The sequence below is a fragment of the Salminus brasiliensis genome, chromosome 1 (assembly GCF_030463535.1).
Source record: "Salminus brasiliensis chromosome 1, fSalBra1.hap2, whole genome shotgun sequence".
Classification (NCBI taxonomy): Eukaryota; Metazoa; Chordata; class Actinopteri; order Characiformes; family Bryconidae; genus Salminus; species Salminus brasiliensis.
The window spans coordinates 26,133,349-26,145,994 of NC_132878.1; the positions used below are offsets into that span (position 1 = coordinate 26,133,349).

General features: G+C 42.0%; 1 protein-coding gene across 2 annotated transcripts; it reads right to left on the bottom strand.

The window, feature by feature from the left end:
- Positions 1-4,303: 4,303 nt before the first annotated feature.
- LOC140552210 (tripartite motif-containing protein 16-like) lies at positions 4,304-9,648 on the bottom strand. Of its 2 annotated transcripts, none has more exons than XM_072676322.1 (6): positions 9,024-9,648; positions 8,663-8,758; positions 7,529-7,762; positions 7,101-7,335; positions 5,821-5,874; positions 4,304-5,446 (listed from the first exon to the last, which is right to left on the bottom strand). In XM_072676322.1, the coding sequence occupies exons 1-6, from the start codon at positions 9,612-9,614 to the stop codon at positions 4,920-4,922; spliced, it is 1,737 nt and encodes a 578-aa protein (XP_072532423.1). In that variant the 5' UTR covers positions 9,615-9,648; the 3' UTR covers positions 4,304-4,919. The 2 variants fall into 2 exon arrangements, with proteins under 2 accessions (XP_072532423.1, XP_072532432.1); XM_072676331.1 differs by having other exon boundaries at positions 7,176-7,335; positions 7,484-7,762.
- Positions 9,649-12,646: the final 2,998 nt, after the last annotated feature.

Below are 12,646 nucleotides of genomic sequence, written 5' to 3' on the forward strand. Positions count from 1 at the left end.
GACTCCACACATTGTTCTCGAATCTCACAGCAAACCTCTGAAATCTCCAACTTTACTAAATATCTCAGACTTCAAACTCCTGCTAAAAGCATATTTCTCAGCATGTTTGGATTCAGGGCCTTTATTCTGTCTTGATGTCCACTGTCTGCTGTGCAGCAAGAGGGACATCTTGTGCTGGTATGATGGTGCTATATGCCAAAGGCTAGATTACTGTAATGCACTTTTGTCAGGTTGTTCCAGCAGGAACCTCAATAAACTTCAGCTGGTTCAAAATGCTGCAGCCAGGGTCCTTACTAAAACTACAAACCGGATTCCAAAAAAGTTGGGATACTAAACAAATTGTGAATAAAAACTGAATACAATGATGTGGAGATGGCAAATGTCAATATTTTATTCGTAATAGAACATAGATGACAGATCAAAAGTTTAATCTGAGTAAATGGAACATTTTAAAGGAGAAATATGTTGTTTCAAAATTTCATGGCATCAACAAATCCCAAAAAAGTTTGGACAAGTAGCAATAAGTGGCTGGAAAAAGGAAATTGAGCATATAACGATCAGCTGCAAGACCAATTAACACTAATTAGGTCAATTGACAACATGATTGGGTATAAAAAGAGCTTCTCAGAGTGTCAGTGTCTCTCTGAAGCCGCGATGGTAAGAGGATCACCAATTCCACCATTGTTGCGCAGAAAGATAGTGCAGCAATACCAGAATGGTGTTACCCAGCGTAAAATAGCAAAGACTTTTAAGTTATCATCAACCGTGCTTAACATCATCAAAAGATTCAGAGAATCTGGAACAATCGCTGTGTATAAGGGTCAAGGCCGTAAAACTCTACTGGATGCTCATGATCTCCGGGCCCTTAAACGTCACTGCACCTCAAACAGGAATGCCACTGTCAAGGAAATAACAGAATGGGCTCAGGAATACTTCCAGAAATCATTGTCCACAAACACAATCCACCGTGCCATCCGCCATTGCCAGCTGAAACTCTACAGTGCAAAGAGGAAGCCATTTCTAAGCAAGCTCCACAAGCTCAGACGTTTGCACTGGGCCAGGGGTCTTTTAAAATGGAGTGTGGCAAAATGGAAGACTGTTCTGTGGTCAGATGAGTCACGATTTGAAGTTCTTTATGGAACACTGGGACGCCATGTCATCCGGACCAGAGAGGACAAGGATAACCCAAGATATCAAAGCGCCGTTCAGAAGCCTGCATCACTGATGGTATGGGGTTGCATGAGTGCTTGTGGCATGGGCAGCTTGCATGTCTGGAAAGGCACCATTAATGCAGAGAACTATGTTTAGGTTCTAGAACAACATATGCTCCCATCTAGACGTCATCTCTTTCAGGGAAGACCCTGCATTTTTCAACTGCAGCAGTCACAACATCATGGCTACGTAGGAGAAGGATCCGGGTACTGAAATGGCCAGCCTGCAGTCCAGATCTTTCACCTATAGAGAACATTTGGCGCATCATAAAGAGGAAGGTGCGACAAAGAAGGCCCAAGACGACTGAACAGTTAGAGGCCTGTATTAGACATGAATGGGAGAGCATTCCTATTTCTAAACCTGAGAAACTGGTCTCCTCTGTACCCAGACGTCTGTTGAGTGTTGTAAGAAGAAGGGGGGGATGCCACACAGTGGTAAAAATGGCCTTGTACCTACTTTTTTGGGATTTGTTGATGGAATGAAATTTTGAATCAACATATTTCTCCTTTAAAATGTTCCATTTACTCAGATTAAACTTTTGATCTGTCATCTAGGTTCATCTATTGACATTTGCCATCTCCATCATTGCATTCAGTTTTTATTTACAATTTGTTTAGTGTCCCAACTTTTTTGGAATCCGGTTTGTAGAAATTTTCACCATATCAGTCCAGTTCTATCAGCACTTCATTGGCTCCCAGTTAAATTCAATTCAAAATTATTTTTTTAACATATAAAGTCCTACATGGCCTCACTCCTGAGTACCTGCGGCATCTTATTACATATTACGAACCATCAAGACTACTTAGATTTCAGGGTGCTGGACTCCTACTCATTCCCAAAATTCAGAAAACCTCAGCAGGGGGAAGAGCCTTTTCTTATAAAGCCCCCCAAACTCTGGAATAACCTTCCAGATAACCTTCGGGACTCAGACACCGTCTCAATCTTTAAATCTAAGCTGAAAACTCATCTGTTTAGTTTAGCTTTTGGTAATTAATGTTTCTTAGATAAAGGTTGCAGGTCCAGGGGTTCGCGGACCCAGGGGATTGTAGTACACTGAGATGCTGGAGCTGTCGTCTCGCTGTCGTCTCGTTTTCAGGGTGCTCTCGTGTCTGTGTTACCTTCTGGCTCTCTCCTTATAATTAGGCTGTTATAGTCTGACCTGCCGGAGTCATCAGACACATTCTGATACTGCTCTGATCTCTGCTCTCCATAAAATTCCTCTCAGAATCTTCTCCGAGTAAATGGCCACCCAGCCCGACCTGCTGGAAGATTGCCCGCTGAGGTCCCCTCTACCTGCGTCAAACCAGCTGCCACCTACTGGTCTAACCAGCAGGCCCCCCACCCACCACCACCCATAACTGCTACCTGTTTAATGACCATGTTAAAACCTAAAAAAAACCCAAATGGACTCGTAACTGTCTGCCACTATTAATATCACCATTATGAACTATCTGTTGTATCTGGTTTGGTCATTTTTATCATTAATGTTTAAATAGTTCTGACCAGAGGAGGATGGGTCCCCCTTGTGAGTCTTGGTTCCTCCCAAGGTTTCTTCCTCCAGCTCTGAGGGAGTTTTTCCTTGCCACTGTCGCCATTGGCTTGCTCACTGGGGGTCTTTGATCCATCATATCTTACGTTATTTTCTTCTTTCTTCTTTGTCTCTGTCTTTTATTAATCACTATTTATGTAAAGCTGCTTTGTGACGACAACAGTTGTAAAAAGCGCTTTACAAATAAATCTGACTTGACTTGACTATATCACAGTGTGCTGGGGCAGAGGTTCTAGTGCAGGGCATTTTCTACACACTGCTTTTCTCTTAGAGGAACTGGGAAGCTGTGTGTAACCTGTAATGGTAGAAACTGGTTCCTTCTAATGAACTTTATTCCAAATCCTCATGGATTTGTACTTTCCTGAGAGTTGAACGAGTTTAATACTATATAATCTAGTACTATCTAGTACATGTCACAGAGGGAGAAAACATGCCCTCGTTTTGGGGGGATTTCATGGAGTTGAGCGCTTTCACACGGTGTAATGGAGTTTGGGCGACCCCTAGTGGCAAGTGGTGAACTGCAGCTAGACTTAGCTTTGGTGCTTCTGAGCTGCGGTCCTTCAGCAGCAGACTGTGCTTCTAACGCTGGGGGCAGGAGCACAGCTCCGTGTTTTGTTGCTAAATTCAGATTAAAAACGTGTTTCAGTTAAAAATCCTCTACTCACTTCAACTATCATACAGATGAGCAAGTGTTGAGATGAAGACTGCACTGTTTTAGCTCGTAGTTCAGCTTTTATCAGCTTCGTCTTCGTTTCTCTGTCGTGAGTTTGGGTGAGGAGAACATGAGGCTCCATTTTCCTCTGTTTTCTCCAGTCCTGCTAGCGGTGGATGAACTAAGCCATGTTTTACTTTCATTAGAGATATTAGTATTTCTTTACCCAGCTTAAACCTGATCTGCAGTCATCACACCACCTAGAAGACTTTGAACCTCTCCAGCCCTTTTTTCCATTTCCAGTCTGAAATTACACTCCCACATCTTGAGGCTTTCTGCTCCAGCCTTATATAAACTAGAGGCAATTTCACCAGTTACTGAAAAGCCTTCACTTTTGGAGTAGAAAACATGTAGAAATATTGAAATTGATCTGCAGTGGTCAAAATATGATAAAAACCACAAAAAGAATTTTCCTGAATTTCATTTTAAAATCTAGATTTTAGAGACTATAAACTGAAGCCTTCATGTCCCCCAAAACTTTCTGCTTTGGACTCTCGTGTCACCATGGGTCTACTTTCACCAGGCAACATTTGGAGCTGATCCCTCCTCCTGATTTGAAGTTCTTCTAGCTGGAGCTGACAGTGAACAGGCAGCTTCTCCAAGTGTCCTTTTAGAGTCTCCAAAGTCTCCAACCTCTGTATCATAAGAACAGCTCATTTTACTGCAGGAAAGGGATCGTGTATTATCTGCACTTGATGGCAACATGTTATCCTGTATTTCTTCACCTTCTTTTTACAAACTTACGTCATCCACCAGTTCTGATTGAATATTTTATTCTAGTGCCAAACCAAGAGCAATCACTAGTAGATAAGAGCAAAGAGGCAGGAGGGTCTAGTTTCACCTTTGCTTGTTTTATTTAGTCAGGTTTTGTTATTCTAGCTTTCACAGCTCTCACTGCTGTCCGACTCCAGCAAAGCCTCGGCTTCACTTTCCCGTTCCAACTCGGTCAAAATCTCTCCAACAGCATAAAATACTTTCTTCTATGGTTTCTGAGTTGGTTTTGAAGCTATTTTTATTGATTATTGCTGCCAATAATTTCTTCCTTCCTGAGAAGCTGCTTCAAGAAACAATCCTTCAGAAGGAAAAAGGTTCTGGAGCTGAGATTTGAGAAGCTTCAGAGCTGCATGAATGAAATGCTGGATTTCTGATGGAAATCCATGATGTGAGCTGACAGACTGTAGATGAGCTGGTGTGAAAGGACTCCTTCACATCCTCACCTAATGCTTCCTTTTCCATCAGCTGTGTTACTGACAACTCACTGAACTCTTCATCTGCGGCTGTTTAAACACTCAAGCAGCAGAGAGGCTGAGAGAATGTGGGTTCAGCTCTGTGGAGAAGACGTGAAGAAGAGTCTTCATGTGAAGAGCTTCATCTTTTTCTCTCAGTTAATGAATGAAAGAGAAACGTAGGAGATTCTTTTCAGATCTACAAGATTTAACACACACATCACTTCTTATCACATAACCTCACAGTTCCTCCAGAAACATAGAACCCAGCGTAGAGCGGCTGAGTGAATGTGGTGTGGAGTGTGTGTAGGAGGGTCATTGTGTCAGAGACGCTGTAGAAGGACAGAGTTCCTGCACTGTGATCCACATACACTCCTATTCTGGAGGATGGTGGAGCTGAGAGCTCAGTCTGAATGTTGTTGTGGAGGAAAGAGAGAGAGGAGGAACACACCAGACTCCAGGACTGACTGTTGTGTCCAAACCCACACTCATTACCCCATCCTTTCCTGCTGATCCCTTTATATGAGACTGATATGTGCACACACCCAATTCCCCCTCTGCTCCACTCAACCTCCCAGTAACAGCATCCACACACACTCTCCTTACACAACACCTGTTCCCAGATGTTAAACCTCTCTGGATGATCAGAGTATGACTGGACTTTACTCCACATCACCACTCTGTTCTTCTCAGACAGTCTGAGGTAATTAAATGCTGTGTTGGGATCCAGAGTCAGTCGACAGTAATCTACAGAAAAGTAAAGAAAAGAAAAGTTAAATTATTTAAAGTAAAACACTGTTGCTGAGTGTGTGTGTGCTTGTGTGTGTGTGTTTAATTCAGTATATGTCTGTGTGTGTGTTTGTCTTTTAATGTGTGTGAATTTATTTCATTTAGTGTTGTGTTTGTGTGTGTTGGGTATGTATGTGTTTTGTGAATGTGTGTGAGTGTGTGTATGGATGTGAGCATTCCTTTTAAATGGTTTGTGTTTGTATGTTTTCTTTGTGTGTGTGTGTGATATTGTTTTAATGTGTGTTTGATTCAGCAATTGTGTTTGTTTGGTATGTCTGTTTGTGTGTGTGTGTGTGTGTGTGTGTGTGTGTGTGTGTGTGTGTTACACATACATTGCAGAAAATCTCTGGTTTTTGGCTCTGAGGATAAAATCTGAACTGCTGCAGCTGTGGAGACACACAAACACAACAGTATGAATAGAATAAAATAGAATAGAATAAAACAGAGTAGAGTAGAATAGAGTAGAATTAAAATGTTCATGAAGATTAAAGATAAAGTTTAAAACGTAAAAACAATCTTTATTTCTAAGAAACTTTGGAGATCAGTCATTTCAGTCTTTCTCTCTCTCTCTCTAAAACAGGATTTACCTGTTGATAAATATAACAGTTTTGTAGAAATATGAGAGAAGTAATAACAGTAATAATAGAGGAACAGCAATAATACAATAATTCATGTAAAGCAAATAAATGATATTTTTAAGGAGTGCTCTTTTAAATGTATGTTAATTACACTGATCAGTTACCAGCATCTTTCTCGCTGTGTGTGTGTGTGTGTGTGTGTGTGTGTGTGTGTGTGTGTGTGTTATTGGTCTAATGAAATATGACACTCTGTTACAGTGTGAATCTGTAAAGGTGGACCAATTCCAGCCACCAGAGGGCAGCGGTAGTCCGATAATCAGTCCTAACTCCCAGCACCTGGTGAGCTGAGTATATATACTCCTCAAGGAACAACCAGAGTGGCTGGTTCTTTGTGGAGCACATGGTGTTTACAACATACACGTGGTTATTTGGTGTTGTTTCTGTCTTGTCTCTTTTGGAAAGTTAGGTCTCACCCTTCCCTACTTTCCAATTCCTGTTTAAAAGAAGGCAGTGATGTTTCTCCATCCCCTTCTCCTAGTTTACTCATTTATCTTTAGGAAGAACTGGAGGTTCAAGGAACCTCCCTCTTTTCCCTCCTTATTTTTCTGCCATAGCTTTGTTTGGGAGTCCAAGCTATTTAGTTCGCCTCAGTTCAAAGAAGGCAGCCAGCCTCCCCTGACATCGTTGTCTGGTTTTCCCGCTCAAACCCTCCCCTGTGCAGTGGTAAAGTAGTGGTAAAGTACCTGGTTTCTGATCCCGTGGACCTGGGTTCAATTCCCACTGAAAGTTGGGATATCATTAAGTTCTGATACCCATGCCTTTCTGTTCCACATCTTGACAGCTAAGTGTTTAGGTCATATTCTAACTACCACTGGTAGCTCTATCGGTAGGGCCCTGGACTAGTCCCGCTAGTGCTACCATTACAGAATCAGCTGCTGGACACAGGTGGTGGCTGCAGTGCGTGGTCAGTGTGTAGAGGAACAGTAAGAGGAACAGAGTTCAATTAGATCATTTCTATGGAGCTCAGAGGAAACTTGTCTCACTTGTCCTCTTTCTGTCCAAGTAAAGATTCCCATCCTTATGTCTGACAGCAGGACAGCTGCTCTTACCATGTGGAGGGATCTTCCAGAACTCCTCTCTGCAGAATTCCTCTAGTCGCTCTTTCAGCTCAGAGACAGATTTCCTCACTCCATCAAATGAGGGATGTTGATGGACAGGAATGCTGGCTGAGTCCTCAGATCCAGAAGAGACACAGAGAGACTGGAAACTCTACAGAGAGAAGAAACACAATGGAGGAAGATGAAGGTGGAGAAGAGAGATGAAGGAGATCAGAACAAATGAGACTAAAGAGAAAGTTGGGATCACAGACAGCTTTATTTAGTGGAGCTTAATGAACTTCTGCTGAGAGGAGCTTTACAAGCTTGATGAGGAGCAGCTTCCTCTGTAGATCAGTGAGTGTTACCTGGAGGAAATGGAGGTGATCCTCTGTGTGTGAAAGCTGCTCCAGCTCAGTGTGTCTCCTCTTTAGATCAGCCATCTCCTGCTGCAGTTTCTCCAGGAGTTCTTCAGCTCCACTCATTTCAGCCTTCTCCTGAGCTCTGATCAGCTCTGTTACCTCAGAGCGCTTTTTCTCAATGGAGCGGATCAGCTCAGTAAAGATCCTCTCACTGTCCTCCACTGCTGCCTGTGCAGAGTGCTGTTACACACACACACACACACACACACACACACACACACACACACACACACACACACACACACGGTGAATATCCTCTGTTACACAACACTCCTTGTCTCAGATGTAGTCGATCAGCTCAGTCATGTTTGGTGTGTGAAGTCTGGTTCTCTAGGTTTCACTGGAGCTACAAGGCTAATGTAGCAATGGTGTAAAAGTACTCTGATTCTGATGAGATCTGAGTATTAGTAAGAGTGAAGGAAAGGAGCTGGAGGAATAATCAATCAGAGTAAAGAGGAATTATTTGCTTCATAAAGGGAAGAAAGGAAAAGTGAAAGCTGCAATGAATCAAATCACTTCTAATGAATGTGATCTTTAGCAGAGCTGTTTCAGTACTGTGACCTGACCTGGATCCTGACTGGAATTGTTCAGAAACATCATATTTTTATTTATTTGTATAAACATTTTCTAGTATTTTTCTGAACCATAGTAGGTTGGACTCATGTTTGAGGTAAACACTAAAACACAGAACAGTACTGAAGATCCTCACATTCTGATTATTAGATCTTTGTGTTGATTAATGTTGTAAAAAAGCATAGCAGGTAAATATTTCTGCTTTTTTACTGTAAAGCCGTTCTAACAACAACTGGAAGCTCCTATTCGATCAGTAACAGATCATTTGTTCAGGAAATGTAGTAAAAATAAGGTAACCTTGTTTATGTGGAGTCTGACACTGTATTACACACTGTTATCTATAAACATGAAAAAGAAATGATCTGTGCATTTGTCAGGTTTTATAGATTAGAAATAGCTACATTAGCCTCAGTCCTTCACTGCAGAACTGAAAAGCAAACTTCAGACCCCGAACAGCTTTTGACTCTGTTTGGGAAAAGGAGAAAAACTGTGTCTTTCTGTTCTCACCTTAAGAGTGTTCACTGTCTGTTCCAGCTCCTGCAGCTTCTTCTGCTTCTCCTGGATCCTCTGCTGGAGTTTCTCCTGCATCTCTTTTAGCTGAGTCTATGAACAAACAGATTTTATGATGTTTATGAATTTGTGTGAATTATGATCTAGATGGGTGTTGGCTGGTTACACATTCACTAACTGCTCTGATCAGTTTATTGAACTCTTCCGTACAAACAGCATTTGAACTCATTCCTTCAAAATCTATGTACTAAAATCAAGAACCGACTTTCTTTAACTCGATCAACTGATTAATGAAACTCCTTCTGGATGAGGTATCTAATTAGTCTGAGCTGATTCTGAATGATCTAACAGTTCTCACCTGTTTCCTGCTTCTTTCTGTTGTAGCTGAGACTGTATCGTGTCCCCTGTGATCCTCCATTGTACATAAATAGCAGATAGAGCTCTGATCAGTACGACAGTAGATCTCGATCAGTCTGTCATGCTGAGAGCAGATCTTCTCTTGTAGCTGGGTGGACGCTTTGACCAGCTTGTGCTTCTTCAAGGCAGGAACTTCATAGTGAGGTTTAAGATGAGTTTCACAAAAGGAGGCCAGACACATCAGACAGGACTTGATGGCTTTGAGTTTTCTCCCGGTGCAGAAATCACACTCCACATCTCCAGGTCCAGCGTAACGGGGAGCAGGAGAAGCAGCTTGGAGTTGTGTCTTCTTCAGTTTCTCCACCACTTCAGCCAGCATGTTGTTCCTGCGTAGAACAGGCCTTGGAGTGAACGTCTCTCTGCACTGGGGGCAGCTGTAGACCCCCCTCTGTTCATCCTGATCCCAGCAGTCATTAATACACACCTTACAGAAACTGTGTCCACAGGGAGTGGTCACTGGGTCCTTCAGCAGATCCAGACAGACTGGACAGCTGAACTGCTCGTGATCTACTGAAATACTGGCCTCTGCCATTTTCCTGCACTTCTAGACTGAGAGAGAGCAGCACTCTGAGATCACTTTCATTTTCTCTGAACTGAGCAGGAATGACTTCCTGCTTTCCTGCTGCTCAGAGTGTCACAGAGAGGGGAGGAGAGAGAGGGAGAGAGAGAGAGAGAGAGAGGACAGAACTGATTGGTGGACTGGGAACTAAATATCTTGCACTTTGGCAGAACACATGACCGTTTAACTATTAGCTAAATTCATCAGCAAGAAATACAGCATTAAGTGGCTTTTACACACAGTGCTCCTCATGATCCAGGAGGGAGAGGAGCACACTTGGCTAAATCCCTCATGGTGGGACATATTATTAGGTACTTCTTATTTTACATTATTTTACGGACTGTTAAAGACTGATGGAAAATAACAGACATTTTCAACAGTATTATTCTGTTATTCTAAAGAAAGATTCTGTTGTAAATGGTCTGAATGTGAAATGCATTATGGGACATTTTTTAGACAAGTCCTAATAAAGCCAGCTTTAACCTCTTCATTACAGTTTGTAATTTAGACACATTTTACTGTGTTTTTATGAATTATTTAGCGTTTTATTAACAGTGATATCATGTGTTTATAAAAGCAGCATTTTACTGTACATTTCTACAACAGTGTAACAGGCAGGACTTGTTCATTTATTATGTATCAGTCAGGATCTGTGAAGGACCTGTTAGCATGTATTATGCATCAGCTAGGACCTGGGGAGAGTTCTCCTCCCGCGAGCTGTATTGGGCAGCGCCCACAGGTGTAGTCTGCGTCTATTGGGCATGACGTCAACACAGCATGGCGCCTATATCTATCCGGACTTGCGCAACAGCGTTTGTTTGGCGTGGTGAACGCAGGTAGTATGAGTTATTGCTCTACAGACGGTGGGTGGATCATGTTTTATAGGAAGTGTTCTGTCTGTTTGTTCAGTTGAGGTACTTGATAAATCTGAGTTCAGGTAACTGTGGCGCCGCATTAGTTAAAGTGGACTGGGTTCTATTGGTGGACCCATTTGGTATTAAGGTTACATTTACAGTAACTTATTGGAAACCCTGCTACTTTTTTTTTTGCTACAAATCACTGCCATGTTTAAACAGTGTAACAAGCAGTGCAGTGATGCTGAGACTAATGCTGTGTATGAACCATAACACACTCTGCTCTGACAAATCTAATTTGTGTATATATTTATTTATTTTAATTAGTTTAGTGGACAGTCACATGAGCGCAGCTAGTCAAGTCTCCCTGTTCCATCTCCAGCACCATCACACTGAATGTGGGGGTGACCCAACACAGTGCCACAGGGGGTTCTGAGTTCTCTGCTGAAAAACTCAAATCACTTCATGAAGTTCACCAATGATAAACCAGTGCTGGGTCTGATCAGCATACAGAGAGGAGGTGCAGAGACTGGCAGACTAGTGTAAAGTCAGCAGCCCTTACCTGAAGGTAGACAAGACTAAAGAAATGGTTGTTGACTTTAGGAGAACGCTACACAACCACTCTCCGCTCAACATCGACAGTCCAACAAGACTGCAACAGCACTTTCCCCACAAGCAATCTGACTCCAGTGAAAGCATTGCACTACATACTACCTCACTACATCCCTGGACTCTGCACATTTATTGACCTATTTAAAAAAAATGGCTGCTCTAACCTGTGCTGCACTCTACTGGTTAGAACATGATATGCACATTTTATTGCACAACCCTACTCCCCACTACTCTCAGACTCTTATTTATTTGCACTCTCTAGTCTGCACTGTATGCCTTGTGTTGTGCTGTCTGTATTCACTTGTTTTGTGTTGGACTTTTGTTTCTGTCTGCACTGTGTTGCGTTGCACCATGGTCCTGGAGGAATGTTTTGTTTCACTGTGTACTGTGAGTTAAAATGACCAAGCCTCTTGACTTGGTCAGTCATAGCTGATTAAAATTTGTATAAATATCTATGCTGACATCAGACACCTTAAACTGATAACTGACCTTTTTGTTTGATTTTATAATCTGATTGGAGCTACAAACACTGCAGGAATCTACAGAACAGTCATCATGGTCTTGTTAGCACAACATGCCTTTAAAACTCCAACCAGAAGACCTCATAAAGAACTGAGGAGTGGATGTAGCTCTTTGGGAGGAGTCACATTATCTGCTGCTCCCAGAAAAAATCTCCCTCATGCTGGTTAAGGGTCAGCAGATGAGGATTGCACCTCCAGAAGCAAAAAGACCATAAAGCTAATCCGTAATGAGATTAGTCTGACTTGTGTTTCCAGGTATAGCAGGATTGTGTGAACTGATTCAGATAGACAATATGGTCAGTGTGAACTTGCTGCTGGTCATGTCTCACAGGATTAGTAACCAGTGAATGAAGCACATCAGCATTAGACAGAGATATGAAGTTTATAGTGGACAGTCACATGATCACAGCTAGTTCAGTCTCCCTGTTTCATCCTGTTTATCTCTCATACATTTGTTACAATGTCCAGTCTTACATTTCTCTGGTGTTTAGATCAGCTCTTACATTTACATCACTACACCTCTCAAGTGGGTGGGTGTGAGACTCACACATTGTTCTCGAATCTCACAGCAAACCTCTGAAATCAACTTTACTAAATATCTCAGACTTCAAACTCCTGCTAAAAGCATATTACTCAGCATGTTTGGATTCAGGGCCTTTATTCTGTCTTGATGTCCACTGTCTGCTGTGCAGCAAGAGGGACATCTTGTGCTGGTATGATGGTGCTATATGCCAAAGGCTAGATTACTGTAATGCACTTTTGTCAGGTTGTTCCAGCAGGAACCTCAATAAACTTCAGCTGGTTCAAAATGCTGCAGCCAGGGTCCTTACTAAAACTACAAACCGGATTCCAAAAAAGTTGGGATACTAAACAAATTGTGAATAAAAACTGAATGCAATGATGTGGAGATGGCAAATGTCAATATTTTATTCGTAATAGAACATAGATGACAGATCAAAAGTTTAATCTGAGTAAATGGAACATTTTAAAGGAGAAATATGTTGTTTCAAAATTTCAT